Genomic DNA, 20,944 nt, shown 5'->3' on the forward strand with positions numbered 1-20,944 from the left:
CAGTTCTCAAAGGAAGATTCACAACCTTGATTCCTTCTACAAGGAAGAATATAAATTTATTAATTAATCAGTAAACTTAAAGAAATAAGAACAATGAAAGTAAACTAAATCAGGGGAAATGTATTAAGAAAAATAAAAAACTAGTTGATTTTAAATAAAACAAAACTAACTGACAAAATCAAGGCATGGTTCTTCAAAAATAACTATGAGGACTTCCCTGGTGGTGCAGTGGTTAAGGGTCTGCCTGCCAATTCAGGAAACATGGGTTCGAGCCCTGGTCCGGGAAGATCCCACATGCCTCAGAGCAACTAAGCCCGTGTACCACAGCTGCTGAGCCTGTGCTCTAGAGCCCGTGAGCCATAACTATTGAGCCCGCGTGCCTGAAGCCCCTGCTCTGCAAAAGAGAGACCACTGCAATGAGAAGCCCATGTACCACAACGAAGAGTAGCCCCTGCTCGCTGCAACTAGAGATAGCCCATGCACAGCAATGAAGACTCAACACAGCCAATAAATAAATAAATAAATAAATAAATAAATAAATTTATTTCTTTATTTAAAAAATAACTATGAAAGAAATATACCTCTGGCAACTGAGATGAAGGAAAAGAGAGAGGAAAATATAAGTAAATAATTTTTAAATGAAAAAGAATGCTTTAAAATTGTATGTTACATCAATATTACTAATTTTAAAAATGTACATCAAATAAAAGAATTTCTAGAAAAGCATAACTGACCAAAAATCACTTAAGACATATAAACAGTAATAACTACAGTAGATATTAAAACCTTCTCAAAGATCTGCTAACCAAAGAGGAGCTTGGCTCATATTTCTATATAAATGGAACCCATTATTTTAAAGGAACAGATCATTCTTGGGTTAAATTGTTCCATAGGATAGAGAAATATGGAAATCTTTCCAGTTCTTTTGTTCATGAATAGTATTAGTCAGACATCAAAGTCTGATAAACAAAACACAAATCACATACTTATAATTTCCAAGCCAAAAAGAAATCAAAATGAAATATTGGAAAATTAAATCTAGCAGTATATGCATATGTGTATCATGACTAAATGGGGGCTTTTTAGGAATACAAGGCTAGTTCAACACTACAACATTTAAAATATAGTATAATTAAGTAATAATTTAACAAGAAACAGAAGAATTTTTTGAAATGCAACATCCTCATTAAATATTCAAAGGACATTTGATAAAAGCCAAACTCCTTCCTGCTTTTAAAATCACATTGCTTAAAATTTTTTTTAAAATCTTATCATGATAAACAGGAAACATGAAACAATGAATGATCCACTAAAGTCATTGTCAGTAAATTAAGGAACAATACAAGGATGCCTGTTTTTATTATTATGATTCAATATTTTTGTAATGATTTCTGCCCATATAATAAGGCAAGAAAAAGAAATAAACATAAGAATTAAAAATAAAAAAAGAGAGTAAATGATGATGATTTATAGTTTATTTTATATTCTATCTTAAAAATTTAAGATAACCAAACAAGTTAGGGCTCTTTAACATTGAAATTAACAGAAATCCCATTCAAACTGGTTTTGAAAATACTAAACATTATTGGTTTGCATAACTGCAAGCTCAGAAATGGCATGAGCCTCAGAATTGATTGATCCAGTAATTCAGTGATATCATCCAGGACTCAGGTGCATTCTGCCTTCATGTCCTGATCCTTGTGTCAGCTTAACTAAAAAGCTAGTTCCCCTCAAAATTATAGGATGGTTGTCTACAATAGCTGGGGCTATGAGGTTCCTCCTTCATATCCAGGGGATGCCAGAGAACTGGGTTCTTTTTTTTTTTTTTTTTCTGAATCTCTGATTTATTAGATAGCATGGAAATAACAGGTTTAGGTTATTTTACAAAAAGAGCTCAAGCTGCTTATACACAGCAATTGGGCTTGCTGGGGGGGAAAGCAATTCTTCAGACTACTGCACAAGGACACAAAGACCCCTCATCCTACATGCAGTCAGTATGAAAGGGCACACAGACAAGTTTTTTTTTTTAAGATAGAAAACAGAGAAATCCACATACTAAATAACACATCCACAATGACTATAACACATCCCTTAGGGGATAAATATGTATTTGTAGGAAGCAAAACAAAGCTTTCCATAGAGAAACCACTTTCACGAGATGATTAGGTGGACTTGGGTTTTGTTTCTGCATCTGTCACTTGGCGAATGAAGATACCATCTTCCGGATGTTCCGTGTCATCCATTTCATACATATACGACGACGCTATTGCAAGTGTAGTCCCATCATGACTGAAGGCGAGGGATGCAATGCTGGTAGGGTACCGATGGAACCGGCACAGTCGCTTTCTGTTAAATGGATCCCAAATATTGACAAATCCATCAGAACAAAGGTGGCAAAGGTATTGTGGCTGTTGTGAAATGAAATGGCGTTGACTGGGTAAATCTCAATATTATTTTCTTTCAGTCTGTGACGCTTGAAGGCATACTTCTTCTTCTGTACCTCAGGGCTTGGGTCCAAGTACTCAACCGCCACTCGGCCCTCAATAGAGCTTAACACATAACCCTGCTTGTTTGGAAATGCCCGTATGCAGCGGGTCTGGTACTGGAGGCTGGACTCCCGGCGCTGATGCATTTAGCCCATGTTCCGTAAGTCCCACACCAACACCCTGCGGCCCGCGGTGCCCACAATCAGCCGGTCTCCGGACACTGAGAGGGTGTACACCTTTTCAGGCTGAGAGAAGGTCCCAGCATCACAAGGCGTTCTGGGATCCCACAATTTAACTGTTTGATCCCAACTCCCAGTAACCATCCCATTCACTTCTGGACAGTAGTCAATACATCTGATAGGGGCATCATGGGTTCCAACAAGATTTTCTTGATCCGTGTTCAAATCATGCATTTTCAATTGATGGTCTAATCCCCCACTCCAGGCATGCGTTGGATCGTAGAAGGCGCAGTCCAGGACGGAGCCGGTGTGCTGGTACTTGAGCCGCATGAAGTTGGCCGGCACATCGTAGAGGCGCACGGACGTGTCCCAGGAGGAGACCAGCAGGAACTGGGAGGTGTTGGAGCTGAACTTCACCGAGGAGATGCCGTCCTCGGGCGGCTGGTTCAGCTTGAGCTCGTTAGAACCGGTCACCTTGGGCTCCCCTCAGAAGCAACTCGGCCGCCGCTCCCCGCCCCCCGCCGCCGCCTAGCTTGCCTCGCTGCTCTCCGAGAACTGGGTTCTTATAGTTTTCAGAGGGTTGAGGAATTCCTTTCCGAAGCCTCAGTCAGTTTCTTCTCAAATTTCATTGGCCCAAATTAAACCATGTTATGATGTCTGAGCCAGGCATAATTTCAAGTGTGGAAAAATGGTTCTCACAGGTGAGACTAATCTGTTCTTACCCTTAAACCTTAAACCTGTGTTTCCCCTTAATCAGTGTTCTACCCAAAGCCTATAGTTGCCTAGAAGAAAGATGGATATTCAAATAAACATCTGGTACTATTAGAAAAAGGGCTTAAGAGATTCAAAGTAGGCAACTGATGCTGTTCACTACAATGTCAACTAGAAACCTATTTAAAACTATAAGAACGTTCATTAGGATGGATAGATAAAAGATATACATGCAGAAATTTGCTAGTAATGGTCAGTCAGAAAATAAAATTAAAAAAGAGATCTCATCCTAACTCCAAAAATAAAGACAACTAAATACCAAATGCCTAGAAATAAACTTAAGAATTTGTAAGACCCAACGGAGAAAACAATGTAATCTTACTTGAGAACACAAAGAAGTCTTGAATAAATGGAGAGATGAGAATCACATTTCTGAAGGGAAAATTCAATATTATAATTTTATCCATAGAGTTAATACTTATTCATTAATTAGAGTTGGGAGGATATGAAACTTTAAAAGTGATTTTAAAGTTCACCTACCTAATAAATATTTGAAAATAGTAATCAGGAAAGTCCTGCTATACCAGAGAGACGTCAAAAAGTATAGCAAGACTAGAGTAATTAAAATTACAATTTTACTTCCAGGAATTTTTTTTTTATATAGGAGAGATGGAACTTCAAACCAAATAGTGTTGGAAAACTTGTCAAAATATTTTGGAAACATAGTAGAATTCTACCTTACACTATACATCATAATATATTCTTAAAAAAATAAAAATTTAACTGTGAAAAGTAAAATCATGAAAATATTGGAATAAAATATAAAACAAAGTTTAATATTTTTGTAATTTGGGGATAGAGCAGGTCCTTTTAGTATAAATACCAAATTTGGTAACCACACAGAAAAATATTTATAGACTTGAGTACTGTTATAAACTTCTATACGGCAGCCTCACATCAATCATCATAAGTTAAAGATAAAAGATTAAGTGGAAAAATGACTTGCCACATATAACAGATAAAAGATTTATATTCTTATATTGTGAAGAGTGACAAAAATTAATAAATAAAATATGAAACTGATAAAAAAGGGGTAGAGGACATAAATTTAAAATGTATAAAAGAATACACACAAACAGCTAACACATGAAAGATGCCTAACCTCACTGCTAACCAAATAAATGCATGCTAAAACATTATTTTTTAACTATTATAGTGGGAAAAGAATTAGGAAGAATTTACATTAACCAATATTAAAGAGAATGGGAGAAATAAGTACTCTCCCCCCGCCCCACCTCACACCAGCTGCACTACTTAGCATGCAGAATCTTACCAAACCAGGGATTGAAACTGTGCCCCCTGCAATGGCAGCACAAAGTCTTAACCACTGGACCGCCAGGGAAGTCCTGGAGGAATAGGTACTTTTAAAACACTTTATATATGCATATTCTTCACCCAGTAATTCAACTTCTAGACAATTGTGCTAACAGATAGATAGATAAGTATATCCATAAGGCTATTCATTTAATGAGGGGAAAATGGCAACAACAAATTGTGTGTTGTGTGGAAGTTGTTTAAAGTATGGCACATTTGTACAACTGAATGTTACACAGTCATTAAAAAGATGAGTTATACACTGGCATAGAAAGATGACAGAAATTTTTAAGAGAAAACATTAATCTAGTATGTATAATATAATCCCACTTTTTTAGGAAAAAAGGAGAAATACTTATATTGATCTACTGAAAAAAATTCTGGAGGGATATATTTCAACCTGTTAACAGTGGTTATCTACGAGGGCTGGGATTATGAGAGATTTTTGTCTTAATTTAAATATTTCTGAATTTTTTTTTTCAATTTAGTATGATTTTTTGCTCAAGGTAAAGTGGTTATTTTTTCCCCCCAACTACAAAAGAAGAAAGGCAGAGGAGACATGAAATGGTTGCTATAAAATGAATATTTGTGTCCTCTCCAAATTCATACATTGAGGCCCTAATTCCCGAATGTGGTGGTGTTTGGAGTGGGGGGACTTTGGGAGGAAATTGGTTTTGAATGAAGTTGTGGAGGTAGAGTCTCCATGGTGGGATTGGTACCTTTATAAGGGATGAAAAAGACTAGAGCTCTCTTTCAGCCATGTGAGGATGCAACAAGAAGGTGGCTGTCTACACTCAGGAAAGGAGCCCTCATCCTCTTCCAACCTTACTGGCATCCTAATCTCAGACTTCCAGCCTCCAGAACTGTGAGAAATAAATGCTTGTTGCTTAAGCCACCTAGTCTACAGGTCTTACTATAGTAGCCCGAACGGACTAAAACTATGGAATTTGAGGTAAGACAATTCTGAAGGAATGTTTTTTAGGATAGGTAAGACCTGAGCTTGTTTTTAGGCCCCAGGAAAGAAGCCAGTGTGGGAAAGAGACTGAGAGAGGGAGAAGAACGTTCATCAGCCAGGTTCTCAGAGGGGCTGGGGCAGTACACAGCGTCAGGGCCACCTTTAGAAAGAAGGAAGGGAAAGAAGGACAACATAAATCAAATTAGGGCAACTTTTTGAGCGGAAGAGGTACAAAAGTCTCATATAGCTGATGAACCCATTTGTTTCCCCAGTGGGTTGGGAGAGACGATCATCAGCTGAGTAGGACGGGGACAGAGAACTGGAGGGGCGTGGAAGAGAGACGCTGCTGCTGCACAGAGTGGAGTAGTGCGTGGTACCTGAACTGTCAGGTATACATGTGAGAGTACTGAGCTCCATCCCAAGTCTACCAAATCATAGTCTCTGTAGCTGGGTGATCTGAATGCACCCTAACGTCTGGAACCGGTGAAATAAAAGGTTAACTAAGGATATGGGGCCACAGCTGATGCTAGATCACAACTAACTTTAGGGTCAATCAATACATTTATCTAATTTTTTCAGCTTTATTCACAGTGTGGGAAGAGAGCATTTGAGAAAAATCAATGACTGGATTTACTCCAAGTTGGGCTTTGGCAATGTGGGTATAGAAGAAAGTCAAGGGGTCAATGGAACCAGAGACACCGGTAAGTGCATCATTAACCTGGGTGATAGTGAGGTAAGAGCTGGGTGGAGAGGGAGGAGTGGACAGACTGTAACCTATGAAGAGGTTGTGAAGCAGATTTGTGAAGAGAGTGGATGAAAGGCGGACACTGGAAGTTTTAGTCAGTGGGATGTGTCTTATTATGAAAGATTTTGAGAGAGAAGATGGTGACACAGTCCCAACAATGGCCATCAAAGGGACTTCTGAACTAGCGTGGGGATACATTTGGCCAAGTAGAAGAGGTTGGGGAGTAAGGTTAGAGTGTGAGATGATTATCCTTATGAACAAAAGACTTATTGAATCCCATGACGGAGGCAAAGATGGTTTCTCTTCTCAAGGCAAAAGCAGAAAAGAGAATGTTGAGGTTAAGGAGGGACAGAGTCAGGGAGAAATAAAAGAGCTGGGTACAACACTGTCAATCAACGATACTCCAATGAATACTGAAAAAAACAGAAGATGAGGAAACTGAGGCAAAAAATAAATAAATAAAAGAGCTGGGTAGGCTAGCTCCAGAGATTCAGCATGGCACCGTGTCTAGTGTCTAGGTAAGCACAATCTTAGGACTGTCGGTGGCAGGATGAGTCAATATGTTGTAACCTCTAGGACATCCACGTGGTGACAGATGAACTTCTGGTTCAGTACTATGCACATGCTTCTATTTTACCATATGATGTATTCATTTGGAGCTATTTGTCACTTAGACTACATAATTCTTTAGAGGTAGAGATTTGTATCACTTATTTTTGAATCCCTACTGCTTAATGATGTGCCTGATGTATGGTAAATAATAAAAGGCTTTTCGGAAGGAAGGAAGGAAGGAAGGAAGGAAGGAAGGAAGGAAGGAAGGAGGAAGGGAGGAAGGAAGGAAGGAAGGAGGAAGGAAGGAAACTAGCCCCATATTTCCAACAGGCACTTTGGCATGAGGGTGCTTTGCAAAGGCAAATGGGAGTGCGTTAGGTCTGATGATGAATCCATGGTGATAGAGGTGAAAAGTGTGATGTGCTTTGAAGATAGACTGAAAGAAATTATAAAGATTTCATCTTCCTCATTTAAGCCTGAAATGTTCAGTACCACAAGCTTAACTTCTGCTTTCTTCAAACTCTCCCCTAAGGTAACCTTATCTTTCTTAAAAATTTAATTTAATTTTAGGAAACGTCATCTTTATTCATGGCTTCAGTTATCACCTCGATGAGCACAAGGACCTCCCCTCTGAATACAGACCCATATCATTTCCTACTTGACATCTTCTCTCAGAAGCACCAGAGAGCCCCTGAAGTCTCAACTGCACAAGCAGAATTCAGGACCTTCCCTTGCAGTCCTGGTTCTCTTCCAGCATTTCCTCTCCAGACGCTTAGCACCTCCTTCGCCAACAAGCCAGGAATACAGCCATCAAACTTATGCTCCTTTTCCTCATCCTCCATATCCAATCCATTAAGTCCTTCCAATTTTAAGATATAAAGAACTCGAGTCCTTCCACTTCTCTCCACTGTGAAAGCCACCACCTAGTCCTGGAATTCTGTAATATCCAGCAGTGTCTACATATGCCCACTTTAGGCCCCTCCCATCCCCTCTCCACCTCACAGCCAGGATGAGGGTTCTCCTCACTCCCGACCTCAACATATGTTTATTCAAAGATTGTGCCACGGGCATGAGCTTTAAAACTCAAAGCTGATGGTGTCCTATTCCTACTTAAACCACTTCAGTGACTTATTATTGCTCTTGCCCTAAACATGATTTACAAGGCTCACTATGGTCTCATCCCTGCCCACAGCTCCAGGTTCATATTGCACTGTGCTCCTTTGCTGCCTCTGGGACCTAGTCATTTCTTTCATTTTTGGATTGGCATCATACTGTTCCCATCCCCACCCCCAAGACATTCGCCGCTTCATGTGGTTAACCTCTACTCTTCCTTCTGATCTCAGCTCAGGCATGATGTTCTTACAGAAGCTATCAGAGATCTCTGGCAAGGTGAAATCCCTCTCACATCTGCTCATAACAATATGTCCTCTATCTTCACAGCATACATCTCTGTTGTAATTCCATACTTCTGTGAGTATGATCATTTCACTTACATCTCTCTCCCTTATGAGACTCTAAGCTTTGTAAGGGGCAAGAACCCCATCTGCTTTTGTTAAGTACAGTGCTTGGCACATAATGAGTATGACATAAATATTTGTTAGGTGAGGGAATGGAGAGACCAAAGAACACCCTTATGTGGTATTAGCTGTAATCACAACAATGAAGTCCTATTTCTCTGATCCATCCACTGGGACTTGGGAATAGCATGGTCATAGATAACTCTTCTCGACAATGGTATCCATAACTTAACCAGAAGTTACAGTCAAAATGCTCATTCCTGTTTTGGCTCTGCAATGGCATGCCCTCAGGCAAGCTGTGATCTCTTTAGGCCTAAACTCTTGATTTCATCTACAGACTAGGTATGTCTTCTGCCCTTTAAATCTCTACAGCTGTTTTTTCCAGGCCCCTCTTCTAGCCTGCCTCCTCAATTAGGAATGACTTGTCGACCTCCTGCAAACATAGGCGAGGGCCTGAAACAGCGCTGGCTTCTCGGTGGGAGGGTTGTGAGGAAGCACACAGTGTGGGTACTCATTCCATGGGAACGCCTTGGTATTCAGAAACAACTGCTGGATTCTACTTCTGACAAACTAGTTTTGAAAAACAAGGCTTGAATATTTGACATGATGAGAAGCTAGTCGTGAACAGATTTTGTTGCCTGCAAGGCTGTTAATTCACCAAACTTAAAAGATACAACCTAAGAGCCTTGTTTAGGTATCTTTACTCCCTTTCTTGTTTAATTGGGGTGGCATGTACTCAGATTGATCTCTTTCTGGCTCAGTGATCTCCAAGCAGTATAGACTTTCAAGCTATTATTATTTATTTGCTATGTATTTTGCCTAAATATTTCATGGTAAATGAAGAAGAGTAACTTGGTTTTCAAATGAGAATGCTTCTTAAGAAGTTGGCCTCTCCATCTTTCTGATTCTTGATCCCAAGCTATCCTCAATAGATGAACCCCAGCTACAGTAACCTAGGAGGAGATCCCATCCTGTCCTACAGACCTGCCATGTGAAACTTGCAATGGTCTCTCTGTACATTAATTTCTTCACCTCTAGAATGAACACAGTGGTTCTTAACACCCTCAGGAAGGCGTAATTAAATCACTGAAATGTTATTGGAAGAAAAAAAGAGTGATTAATCTTGCAGAACAACACATCTCTGTTTTTCTTCATGTGCTCCAATTTGCAGGAAAGCTCCTTCAGAAAACAATGTTTACACTAGATGTATACATATCTGATTTGACAATTCCAAACTACACCTCAACCATTTCTCAATACGAAAAAAAAAAAAAAATCAGAAGCTTGCAATTGTGCAACATGTAAATCTCTTTTGGACTGCAGCCCATCGCTGTGGTTTGGCAATGCAACCAGCACATCTTTTTTCTCATCTCTTGAAAAGAAAAAAAAAAAAAAAAAAACCCAACAGAGAAAAAAAAATCTTAAAAATAAAGGTAATGATTAATCCATCAGGCACAAAAAGGACTGTTTTCAGGATTTCAGGTTCTAACTCACCATTTCAAATAAACAGCAGCAAACAGGGAATGACAATTTCACCAGAAGAGGATTAAACCACAGGCTCTAATTGGGACTGGGTTTGTACAGCCATATAATTTAGTCAGGCATCTCAAGGAATCTGTAAGCAGTTGTTAAAACGCCCATGTGCCAGTGAAGTAGGGACCAGGAGAAGCAGGTATTGGTGAAAAGAGTGGTCCCTGGAGAAGCCCCAAGATTCAGCCTGAGATGGAACAGAAGAAAAAAAGCTTGAAGCAGAGATTGGTCTTGAAGAGCAGCTTAGCTAAAGAAACACTCTCTGAGTTCTTGGGCACATTTATAATGATTGTGAGTATTTTCTGATTTCCTGAATTCTGACCCAAGGATACCTCACTTGTAACTAGCTGATGGTAAAGAGTTTTATCTTAGTTTGTTTTCTTTAAGTTTGTTGTTAGACTCATCTCTCCCAGGAAACAACAAGTTACTTTCAGGCTGTTTGACTACTCAGTGGCCAAAATTTTAGGTTTCTGTTTATTCACTTCATTTAGCCACAAAAGTGGGTGGGAATGGAAGAGGGGTGCATGAAGTACTTTCTTCATTTCAGAGATTTACTCAGGCTCTAAAATGACTTTGTTATTAAATGCAGCTGTTAGAAATTTTTCTCTTTGCTTAATTGATTTATACCCTGCTTGTTCCCCACGAACATTGAGGTGATTCAGTCATCTAAAGTAAGTATTAATAGTCAATAAATATATATGCCAAGAAAGAACTTATTATCACAAGTGCCTGGCAAATATTGTATTGTCAAATCACTTGATTTTTTACTAAATTAAAAGTTGCATTAATTTATTAGGTAGAAATAGTGTACTGTGCAATGGTCCAGCTTTAGTTTTATATCATTTTCCCTCTCTATTTAACTCAAGCTAATATCTAAAGAGTTTTAATTAGTTACAAAAATCTTCCAGATATAAAAGAAGGATGGATTCTAAGAAACTCTCGAGGATTTTGTCCAGAGATTTGCACAGCTATTAATAAAAGACTGGAAAGTTTATTCAAGTGGATGGGCTCTAGGCTTTCATCCTGTTGCACGTTCCAGCATTCTCTGGATCTTGAATTTTTAGCTGGGTTCAAATTATTTGTGAGCAGAAAATTTAACGTGTGATTATTTTCGTGGGTAGCAACTACTGATTTTAACTTGCTTTAAAACAGCAACAACAAAAATCTGCTCAAAGATTCTCTACTCCAGGTATGAATAATTTCATTTTTCTTAAGATTATAGAGAATTGTCCATAGACTGTGTACATTAAAAGTTCTTTGGTAACGTACAGCATGGTGGCTACAGTTAATAATATCATAGTACATATATGAAAATTGCTAAGAGAGTATATCTTAAAAATTCTCATCACCAGAAAAAAATGTGTAACAATGTATGGTGATGGATGTTAACCAGACTTATTGTGGTGTTCATTTTATTATATAAACAAATATTGAATTAGTATATTGTACACCTGAAACTAACATACTATATGCTAATTATACCTTAATTTTTTTAAAAGTTCTTTGCTTTGGATAAATACATAATACTTTAGGAGACTAAGCCAAGACTGAGAAACAAATGCAAATTCAAAAAATAGAACTAGTGTAAAATAAGAGAGAGCAATAAGTTTCCTGGTCTCTGAAAATGTCTTTGTACATAATTTGTTCAAGTATTTTCAAGCTGTTATGAACAGTTTCCTACATTCCCCCTTGACCATCCTCACCTTTCACCTACGTGACTTAGTTAGGCGGGGGAAGTGTGAAGGAGAAGGGTGTTGGAAGGAAAAGAGAAAAAATAAAAGTCCAAGATTCTTCTGATTCTAGTCACTCTTTACTGGAAAATCGCCCTCAGGGAGACAGAAACCCTGGGGTCACATTACTTAACAATTTGGAAAAAACAAACAAAAAAACCCCAATTTGTTCCCCAAGGGGAGAGTAGTTATTACCCGGGCCTAACTTCCTCCTCAAGGTGACCTGTGGTACAGAGAAGTGAAGCAAATTCAGTTACAATTCTAATGCTCTATAAATAACATAGAGGAAGAACTGAACTAAACATCTGTATTTTGTAACCAAAAAAGTTAAAACCCTCATTATTTCATAATCCAATCCAGTCAGAGTTGAGTAAATGAAAGTGGCTTTTAGCCATTCACTATTCTACACATGCAAATAGTAATAATGTCTTCCTCTACTATTCAAGGTGGGAGCTAAAGAAATAATATCTAAATAGTGTATGTTGAAATTTAAACTTTGTGTCTTCTAGCTAAAGGCAATCATTTCCTGAAGGTTTGATTTCTATTTATACTGTTCTAAAACAAACCCTGATGAAATCTTTAATGGTGATTATAATCTTCAATTTTGTCGAGGTTTGTGGGGATGTGTAAACAAGAAACTTCTGCAAAAACACATTTTTTAAATATACATGTATATTAGAATTTTAATTTTTAATAAATCTATGTGGTTTTGCTCAAAGGTTATCCAAAGTAACTGTTTCTGCTTTATTAGAAATGTGCATTTTGTACAAATCTGCAAGGCAGAAATAGAGACAGATGTACGGAACAAGCATATGGACACCAAGGGGGGAAAGCAGGGGGAGTTGGGATGGGATGAATTGGGAGACTGGGATTGCCATATATACATTACTAATAAGGAAAAAAAAATCAAATTGTATACTTTAAAAAAAATGTGCATTTTGCCTTACTTTCCATAGTAAAAATCTTTCCCTGTTGATAAGGCAGGGAGCAAAGGGAGCACTGAAAAGATGGCAGAGTAGATGCAGGATTCACTGGTCCTTCAAATTTGTAAAGTTAGTTTTCCCCCAGATGCTGGGAGTCTGACTGCCATTATCCCCCCTCCTCTCGAAAACTGCTCTTAAGGGAAGCATCTCAAGCTCATTCACACTGTGGTTTAAATGACTGATAAGGGAAGAAAAGGTCCATGAAAAATTCTTTGTAGACTACAACTAAAAACAACAATAATTAAGTCATAAGCTAAAAAAACTAGCTCTAATTTGGCCTTTTAGACATTGGGATAGGTAGCCTTTCTGCCTTTGCTAGAGCCAGGGAGAAAGTTTGCAACGCAACTTCCCTGTCACAGAGAAGAGGTTTAAAAGCATTGATCTGCAAAGGTAGGGAGTACATATTAAGTATCTACCATTTGTTAGCTTCTTTACCTACATTTGTTGAATCCTTACAGTAGTTGCATTATGAAGGCTTTATTATCACCCATAAACAGCTGGAGAAATGAGGGCTCAAAGAGATGAAGTAACTGGCCAAAACCAGGAAAGGAGTGAACTTGGATTCTTTCTAATTCTATAGCCTACACTTTCCACATACGTCCATCCATTGCTGAAATTCCTTTGGCAATGTCTTTGATAGATAGTAAATTAGACTCTGCTTTAATATTTCCATAGATTGGAGCTTTGAATTAGCACTGAGTTAGCACTGTGGGCATGGGAGTTTAATTGATGAGCACCTGATGAGACCAGACCATTAGTTGGGCCCCTAAGCGGAAAAGACTACTCAACTCAGGTGGAGCGGTGTGAGGTGAAGGCAGAGAACAGGAGACTTCTCAGTGCCCTGTACGTCAGCCCATGGTGTGTGGGTTTCAATTTGCATATTAAACATATACTACCTGTACAATTCCTGACATAGGATGTTAATTACATGCTAGCTCCCTTACCCCTCAATTGTTCCACTCTTTTACTTTTCAAATACTTGTAATATTTAAGAACAGCTGATTTGTCTCCTCCTGGACACTGTGCCCATGGCTTTCCCTAGCACAGACTACAGAACTCAGCTCTTACATAAATGGGACCCACCAATGTTTTGTTGAATTAATAATTCCTTTTGGGGGCCGAACTTCCCAAGATCTCTCATCATTTCTCAAAGGAGCTATGTTCATTCCTCACTATTCTGTGTACCCTCTTTTCTCTCTCCAAACATTTTAGGATTCTTTGATACAGAGCTCATCCTATTGAAGATGCTGAGGCGAACAGCCCAGCAAGCAGCCACGTTTCCCCTCGTGGTGGAAGGACATCCTTTCAGGGCTGGACGTATGAGTGGGTAACATCTACTTGTGTATTGGGAAAGACCCTACATTTTTTGCCTCACCCTGTCAAGCTTATACATAGATGTCTACCTTTGGCATATCTAAGAATGAAATAATACAAATACTTTTGCTAAAAGTATTACCTTTGATTTGTGCCCTGAAGGGAAATAGAAAGGGCATAGGCCTGGGACACAGTACATGGAGGGCAGAGGGGAGTGGACAGTACAGGAGAGGTGCAGAAATTTCAGACCTCACCGTGTTTCCCATGTCTGATCCTGCCTTCATGACTTTATGACCAAACTTCTCTCCTTGCCTGAGTCACCAAGTTCGTCCCTCTGTTCTGGAAGGGTTCTCAGATATGCTGGCTATAGAAATTCTAGGACTTTAAAATGATTATTACAAAGTGTGCTCAGATCTTGGACTAGGGAGCTCCATAATAGGGAGCTTTTGAAACAAAAGAATATATGGTTAGCATTTAGAGTGAAATAGGAAAGTTCTTAAAATTAGTCAGTTCTTAAAATAAGTCTGCTTTGCAGGGTGTAATTCAGGATAATTCTGGTCTACTGCATTATTTGGAGCTCCCAGAGATTGGCAGGACAACTATGCGGTAAGAGTGAGGTGGATGTCCTTGGCCCTTCTCATTCATGGGGAAGCTGAGGCACAGGCTCAGGCAGTCATGTGTCCTAGGAGTCAGCATGGGCCCAGCTGTCGGGCCTTATGCATATACGTGGCTTTGGGTTTCCACTGTGCTTTTCCTCTAAGAGGCATAGAGTGTTTTTTCATCTGGACTGTTGCTTATTTTTATAACTCTTCTTGGAGATAGAGATAGAGAGAGAGACAGAGACAGAGACAGAGAGAGATCAACTCCATTTTGCCAGATGGGAAAACAGATGTAACACAATCAAGAGGTTCACCCAAGGTCACCCAGGCCATGAACACAAGAGCTAGGCTTGACATCTTGACTTCAGTCATTCCTAATATACCAATATTTAATGAGAATTAACTCCTTTCATGTGAATGTCCAAAAGAACTTTACTAATTTTATAGCCTAAAATACATTAAACAGTAGAGTGTCAAAAGATTATTATATAGAACAGACATGATCATGACAGGAAACTTTTACAGAAGACCTATTAGCATGACGTTTGGGACCTCCTCACCACCTACAAACACATTCAAACCTCCTGTAACACCAGGATTCTGAGGTGGTTCAGCCATCTCTTACATGGCTCTAACGAACACACGGGCCGTGGATAGCACTGTTTTTCCCCTGATACTTCTAGTTTCTAGATCCTCCATGAGCCCACTCTGTGGCTCAGAACAAAGGACCTAAAGGGAGGTGGCCCTCAAGAGCCTCTGTAACTCTTCTTACTTTCTGGCTCGACAGTCCCCTGCCCTCTGTCTTCTCGCTGCTTGGTTCTAGCTTACGGCTTTACAAAGCCACGCCCCACTCCAGGCCTGAGACGTCGGTGACTGAGGGTCTCACGCAGCAAGAGCAGTCAGTCTGCTGACCTGTGATAGGCCAGAAGGCTCTGCTGGTCTCTGATGGCTTGTCTGCCAGAGCTGTGGCGGGATCCTCCGTCCTCAGGCCCTCTCACAAGGGGATGAAGTGGTCTCTGTCGTTTTGCCCCTGAATCTTTCAAATGAGGAAACAGCGACCCACACTCTTGCTCACAGAATTCTGTCAGATGCTCTTTCTTCCACAGCAGGACATCGGAGAGAACATCCACGGCCAACCCTACCTGCTTCTTTTATTTACGTATGATTTATGTCCCGTACTATGCCTTTCCTAGATCTGTACTTCTGCACACGGGTGTTCTGTCACTTTAAGAAAGTCCCAGGTTCTAAATCTGAAGTGTGGAAGAGCCAGATGTGAGGTGTTAAGTGGGTTCTTGCCCTGTGCCTTCCATGGGGTGCAGAGGGGCCTGAAGCAGGAGGTTCTCTCACTCCAAATACAGTTATGTGATTAGGGCAAAAGATGGTGAAGGGCATTAACACTCACTTTAATCTTGGAGAAATCTAGTGAGATAAGGGAACTGTTCTCATTTCACAGATGAGGGCATTAAAGCTTAGTATGATGGAACGCCTTGCCCACGGGCAAATGTGTGGTGGGGCTGGACTTAGAATCCACCCTCTCTGGTTTCTCCTCATTCTTGTGCATGCTCCTGAACTCTTACTACTGCCGCCCATGACAACCTATGTTACTATCTGGATGTTTTACAAACTTACATGCGTGGCTTCATAGCTTGTATACCTTCTACAAGCTGAGATTTTTCCCTCAAAGACATTTTTTGAGAGTTGTCTACCTGGGGACATGTAGACGTAGGCAATTCATTTTAACTGTTGTGTAGTATGGTAGGTGTGTATGTCCATTCCAACATGAACTGTTGTGTTGTTTGCAGTGTGTCATGGTTACCAACCCTGCGGTTATGAACATCCTGTACAGGTCTCCTGGTACATGAATTCCTCTTGAGTACATTCTTAGAGGGCAGTTTTGTGGCCTAGGGCGTGTCTGCCTTCGCCTTTCTGTGCATTGTGACATTGCTCTCCAAAGTGATTTCAGGTTTATACTACAGGCAGCAATATGAGTTCCCATTTCCATAGACTCACCAACCCTTGATATGATACGACTTTTATATTTTTGCCCATTCAATTTTAGTGAGTTCCTAGGGCAGTTGATCTTTTCATGTTTGCTGAACCTTAAGATTTTTCTTCTCTGGAAATCAGTCTTAAATAAAATAAAAAATTTAGCTCCTCAAGTCTTCCTCTTCATATCCTCTGCACATTTTTGTTTTGCTTTTCTACTTTTTCTTATTGGCTATAGGATACTGATATTTATTTAAAATCCAGACAATAAAGATATTTTGTGTTTTCTAATTACAGCTTAATATTTTGCTTTTCACATTTAGGTGTTTAAATTATTCAAATTTAAAAAATTTTTACTGAAGTATAATTGATTTAATACAACGTCATGCTAGTTTCAGGTGTACAGCACAGTGATTCAGTTATACACATATATATTTTTTTCAGGTTCTTTTCTCTTATAGGTTATTACAAAATATTGAGTATTGTTCCCTGTGTGGAACTTATTTTGAGGTACGAAGCAGAGTAGGTGTCTCTTTATCTGGAAGGAGAGCCAATTGTTCCAGTACCACTTTTGACCAGTCTGTTCCATCTCTACTGGTTGTAATGCCATCTCTATTATCTCCCAGTTCACATATAAATGTGCTTGTCTATCTAGACTTTATTTAGTTCCATTCATCTCTCTGTCCAAACCCATACCGCTGCCACATATTTTTGTTATAATTGTTTTCTAAAAAATTTTTGTTATCTGGTATTTGTCTTCCTTGTGATTTTTTTCAATATTGTCTTGGCTGTTTTTAGCCTTTAGTCTTCCACATGAATTTTAGAATCTGTTTATCAAGTTTCATACGTACCCTATAGAGATGCTGACTGGAATTTCATTAAATTTATAGTATTCTGGCTAGAACTGACATTTTAAAATAGTGACTCTTCTCACCCACGAATAGTTTTTCATTCATAAGTCTGCTTTTACATTTCTTTCCAGAGTTTTACTATTTACTTGGAATTAGTCATATATATTTTTGTTTGATATAGTTCTAACTACCTTATTGTTATTATCACTATTGTGAATAATACTTTAAAAAAATTATACTTTCTAATTGGTTATTACTCAGGTTTAGGAATGATATTGATTTTTGTATATTTATTTTACATTCAGCAAACTTGGTAATTCTCTTATTAATTCAAATAAGTTTATAGATTATCTTGGATATTCTTTATAGATCAAGGCCATCAAATTTGAATGACACTGGCTATTAAATTAAAATTAATCTTAAATAAAATAAAAAATTTAGTTCCTCAGTCTTCCTAGTTCGATTTCATATGCTCAAGAGCCAATACGACTATTGACTACCATATTGCACAACACAGATATAGAACTTTTCTCTCATTGAAAAATGTTCTGTTGGACTGTGCTGACATAGATAATACTTTTTTCTGAGAATATGAGAGTTTTTATTTTCCTTCTTTTTACTCTTTAAATATTTAATTTCTTCTTACCGTCTTATAGTGGTTAAAACCTCTTGTTCAGTGTTATTAGAAACTATAATCGTGGCATTCTTGTTCTATTCCCAACTTTTAGAAATCTGCTTTTTGTATCTTACCGTGAAACACGATAGTTTCTGTAGGTTTTTGGTAGTCATTCTTGATTTGAGAAAGGAACTCCTGTCTATTCCTCATTTACTAAAACGCTCATTAAGATTGATTGTTGAATTTTTAAAAAATACTTTTCTACATCTATTAAAATAAGCATAAGGGTTTACAAACCTTACCTGTTGATAAAGAAAATTACATTGATAAATATTTTTCATGTTAAATCATCCTTACATTCCTGAGATTAATTCCCACCTAATCATGCAGCATTTACTTTGCAATGTTTTATTAAGGATCTGGACTAAAATTTCATTTATTATGTTGTTCTTGTCTAGTTCTATTACCAAGATTATATTAGCCTCATGAAATGTACTGAAAGTTTTCCCTCTTTTTATAATTTCTGGAACATTTTGTATAATGTGAGGATTATCTGTTTCTTAAAGATTACTTAGCATGTGAAATGAAAAAGAGAGAAAAAGAGAAAGAGAGATGTGTAAGAGAAGGTTTCTCTAAAGCTATGTTTCATTTAGATTTTCTACTCAATTCCATTTTGGCAATTTATTTTTTTCCTAGGGAACTGTACTTCATTTCTGTTTTCAAATGTAGTTTCGCAAAATTGTTAATACTTTCAAAATTAATTTAGTGAAAGCAGTAATTTTGAAATGATTTTTCATAGTATTTGCTTAGAGCTTTTAAAAGTCTCTGCTGTACCTGTGGTGACGTCCTTTCTTTACTTTTTAATGTGGTGTCTTTGTTTTCCACTTAGTGGTTTCTGTTTTGACCTTTCTTATATTCTCCCACTGAGTTGATCAGCTTTCTCTGTTTCTCCCTTTTCTCCTCTGCTTACACTTTCTATTCTTTAAGTACTTACCCTTACATTTAAAAAAATGTATTATTGCATTCACAAACTTTAAAGTGAATTAACATCTCTTTCCTTCTGAACAACACAAAAACTTTTTTTTAAATTTTGTTCATTTTTATTAATACAGAACACACTAACAGAAAGTTATCTTTCAATATAATCAAGGTTGCAAATACTGTTACTAACCAATAAACAAATAATATGCACTTGACTCTCCTCCTGGTTGAATAACTGTCTATTAGGTAGTACAGTTATTTGTACCCATTTATTTTTAAACTGCTTTATGATTTCAAAGAAATTTCTTAGCTTTTACCTATTAAATAATTCCTTCAATTGGGAACTTCATATAACAAAATATTTCCTGCAAGGTAATGCATTCTTCAATTCCTTCTACTTAACCTGGCTGTCTTAAAATGCAATATGAGTCTCTGAAAGTTGAGTATGACATCAGTGTTTCCAAAAGACGAGCGTAAAGCCCACAAGAAATGTCTTCCTTCCCCCAGTCACAGAGGCCATATGAATGCTCCACATTCTCCATATTGAGCAACAGGAATCCCTTACAACCCAAATGGCAGGAGACAAGGGAGAACTCAGACCATCAATGTACTTGTAAAACAGATAAAACTCCAAACATATTTTAAGATTCCGTCTTCACCATAGATGAGAAAGTGTTGGAAGGGCTCTTCAACTTCTCTGTAGTGGCGCCTCTGGTCCCCCAATTAGAAAAAGAGATGCGGGATGGCAGTCCTTCTTAACCAGCACAAACTCAACCTGCAAAGACTGGGAGAAGCCCTCTTCCCCCAATGATATATCCCAGAAAATAAACTGCCCTGTGCAAGAGGGTCAATTCTCAGAATAAATAACCATATTCTGAACGACTGACAAAACAAAGAGTAGTTTTACACACAGAATACCCTATGCACTCAGAAATTTCAGGATAATCATACGTTAAGTACCTCATGCAAGTAATAGTCTATCTGTTGAAGTCATTATGAACTACAAGTTCTTTTAACTGAATCTCATATTATACAAAACTTAAAAAGTGTGGCACATTTCTACTATTAATAGTAGATTAATAGTACAAAAACTTTTTAAAAGCCTGATTGTAATCAACCACTCCATCTTACACCATTATTATCTAATATTCTACTCTTATTATTCTTAACAGTGTTTTTAAGAGTGAATACTTATTTAAATTTACTGTCATTTACCAGTTTATTTGCTAATCATTACTGCATCCATTCATTACTTTCTTTCAGATGCAATTTTCTTTGTGCAGTAAAATGAACTTTCTTAAGGAAATTTTTCAGGAAGGGTGCGTGAGGGATAAATTTTCTCAGTCTTTGTTTGCCTATGTCTTTTTTCATTCTTGTTTCAATGATAAATTAGCTGATAAATTTTAGGTTGATGATTGGTTTTGTTTAGCATGTTGCAGGTGTCATCCCAATGTCTTTATTATTGCTATTGACAAGTCTGTTATTGGTCTAAGTTTTGTCCTTAATAATCTGCATTTCTTTGTCTACTATTACAAGTTTCTTGTTTTTCCTGAAACTTCACTATAATATGACTAGGAATGAATCTTTGTTGTGCTCAGGATTCACTGTTCATCTTCAATGTAAAGATTTGCAATTTTTCACCATTTCTGGAAAATTCTCAGCTTTATCACCTTTCCTCTCCTCCAGACTATTTTCTCCTTTTAGAATTCTTATTATATTTGTATATATGCTTGACACTGTCACTTTTTTCTTTATGTTTCTTAACCATTCTTCCATAAATCTATCTCAACCTCTCCATGATGAATTTTGTGTAATGTTCTTAAATCTGTCTTCTG

At 37.9% G+C, this 20,944-nt stretch overlaps 1 protein-coding gene and 1 pseudogene across 3 annotated transcripts in view; one reads left to right on the forward strand and one right to left on the reverse strand.

Annotated features, from left to right (window-relative positions):
- Positions 1–2,162: 2,162 nt before the first annotated feature.
- On the reverse strand, positions 2,163–7,844 carry LOC130844695 (mitotic checkpoint protein BUB3-like; annotated as a pseudogene).
- A 2,180-nt stretch (positions 7,845–10,024) lies between these two features.
- AQP9 (aquaporin 9) overlaps positions 10,025–20,944 on the forward strand; it is a 45,965-nt gene continuing 35,045 nt past the window's right edge. For all 3 annotated transcript variants that reach the window (XM_057719790.1, XM_057719791.1, XM_057719792.1), the window contains exon 1: positions 10,025–10,340. In XM_057719790.1, the coding sequence (XP_057575773.1) occupies positions 10,242–10,340 (99 nt within the window). In that variant the 5' untranslated portion in view covers positions 10,025–10,241. The remainder of the gene's footprint in view (positions 10,341–20,944) is intronic.

Source organism: Hippopotamus amphibius, chromosome 2, assembly GCF_030028045.1.
Source record: "Hippopotamus amphibius kiboko isolate mHipAmp2 chromosome 2, mHipAmp2.hap2, whole genome shotgun sequence".
Lineage (NCBI taxonomy): Eukaryota > Metazoa > Chordata > Mammalia > Artiodactyla > Hippopotamidae > Hippopotamus > Hippopotamus amphibius.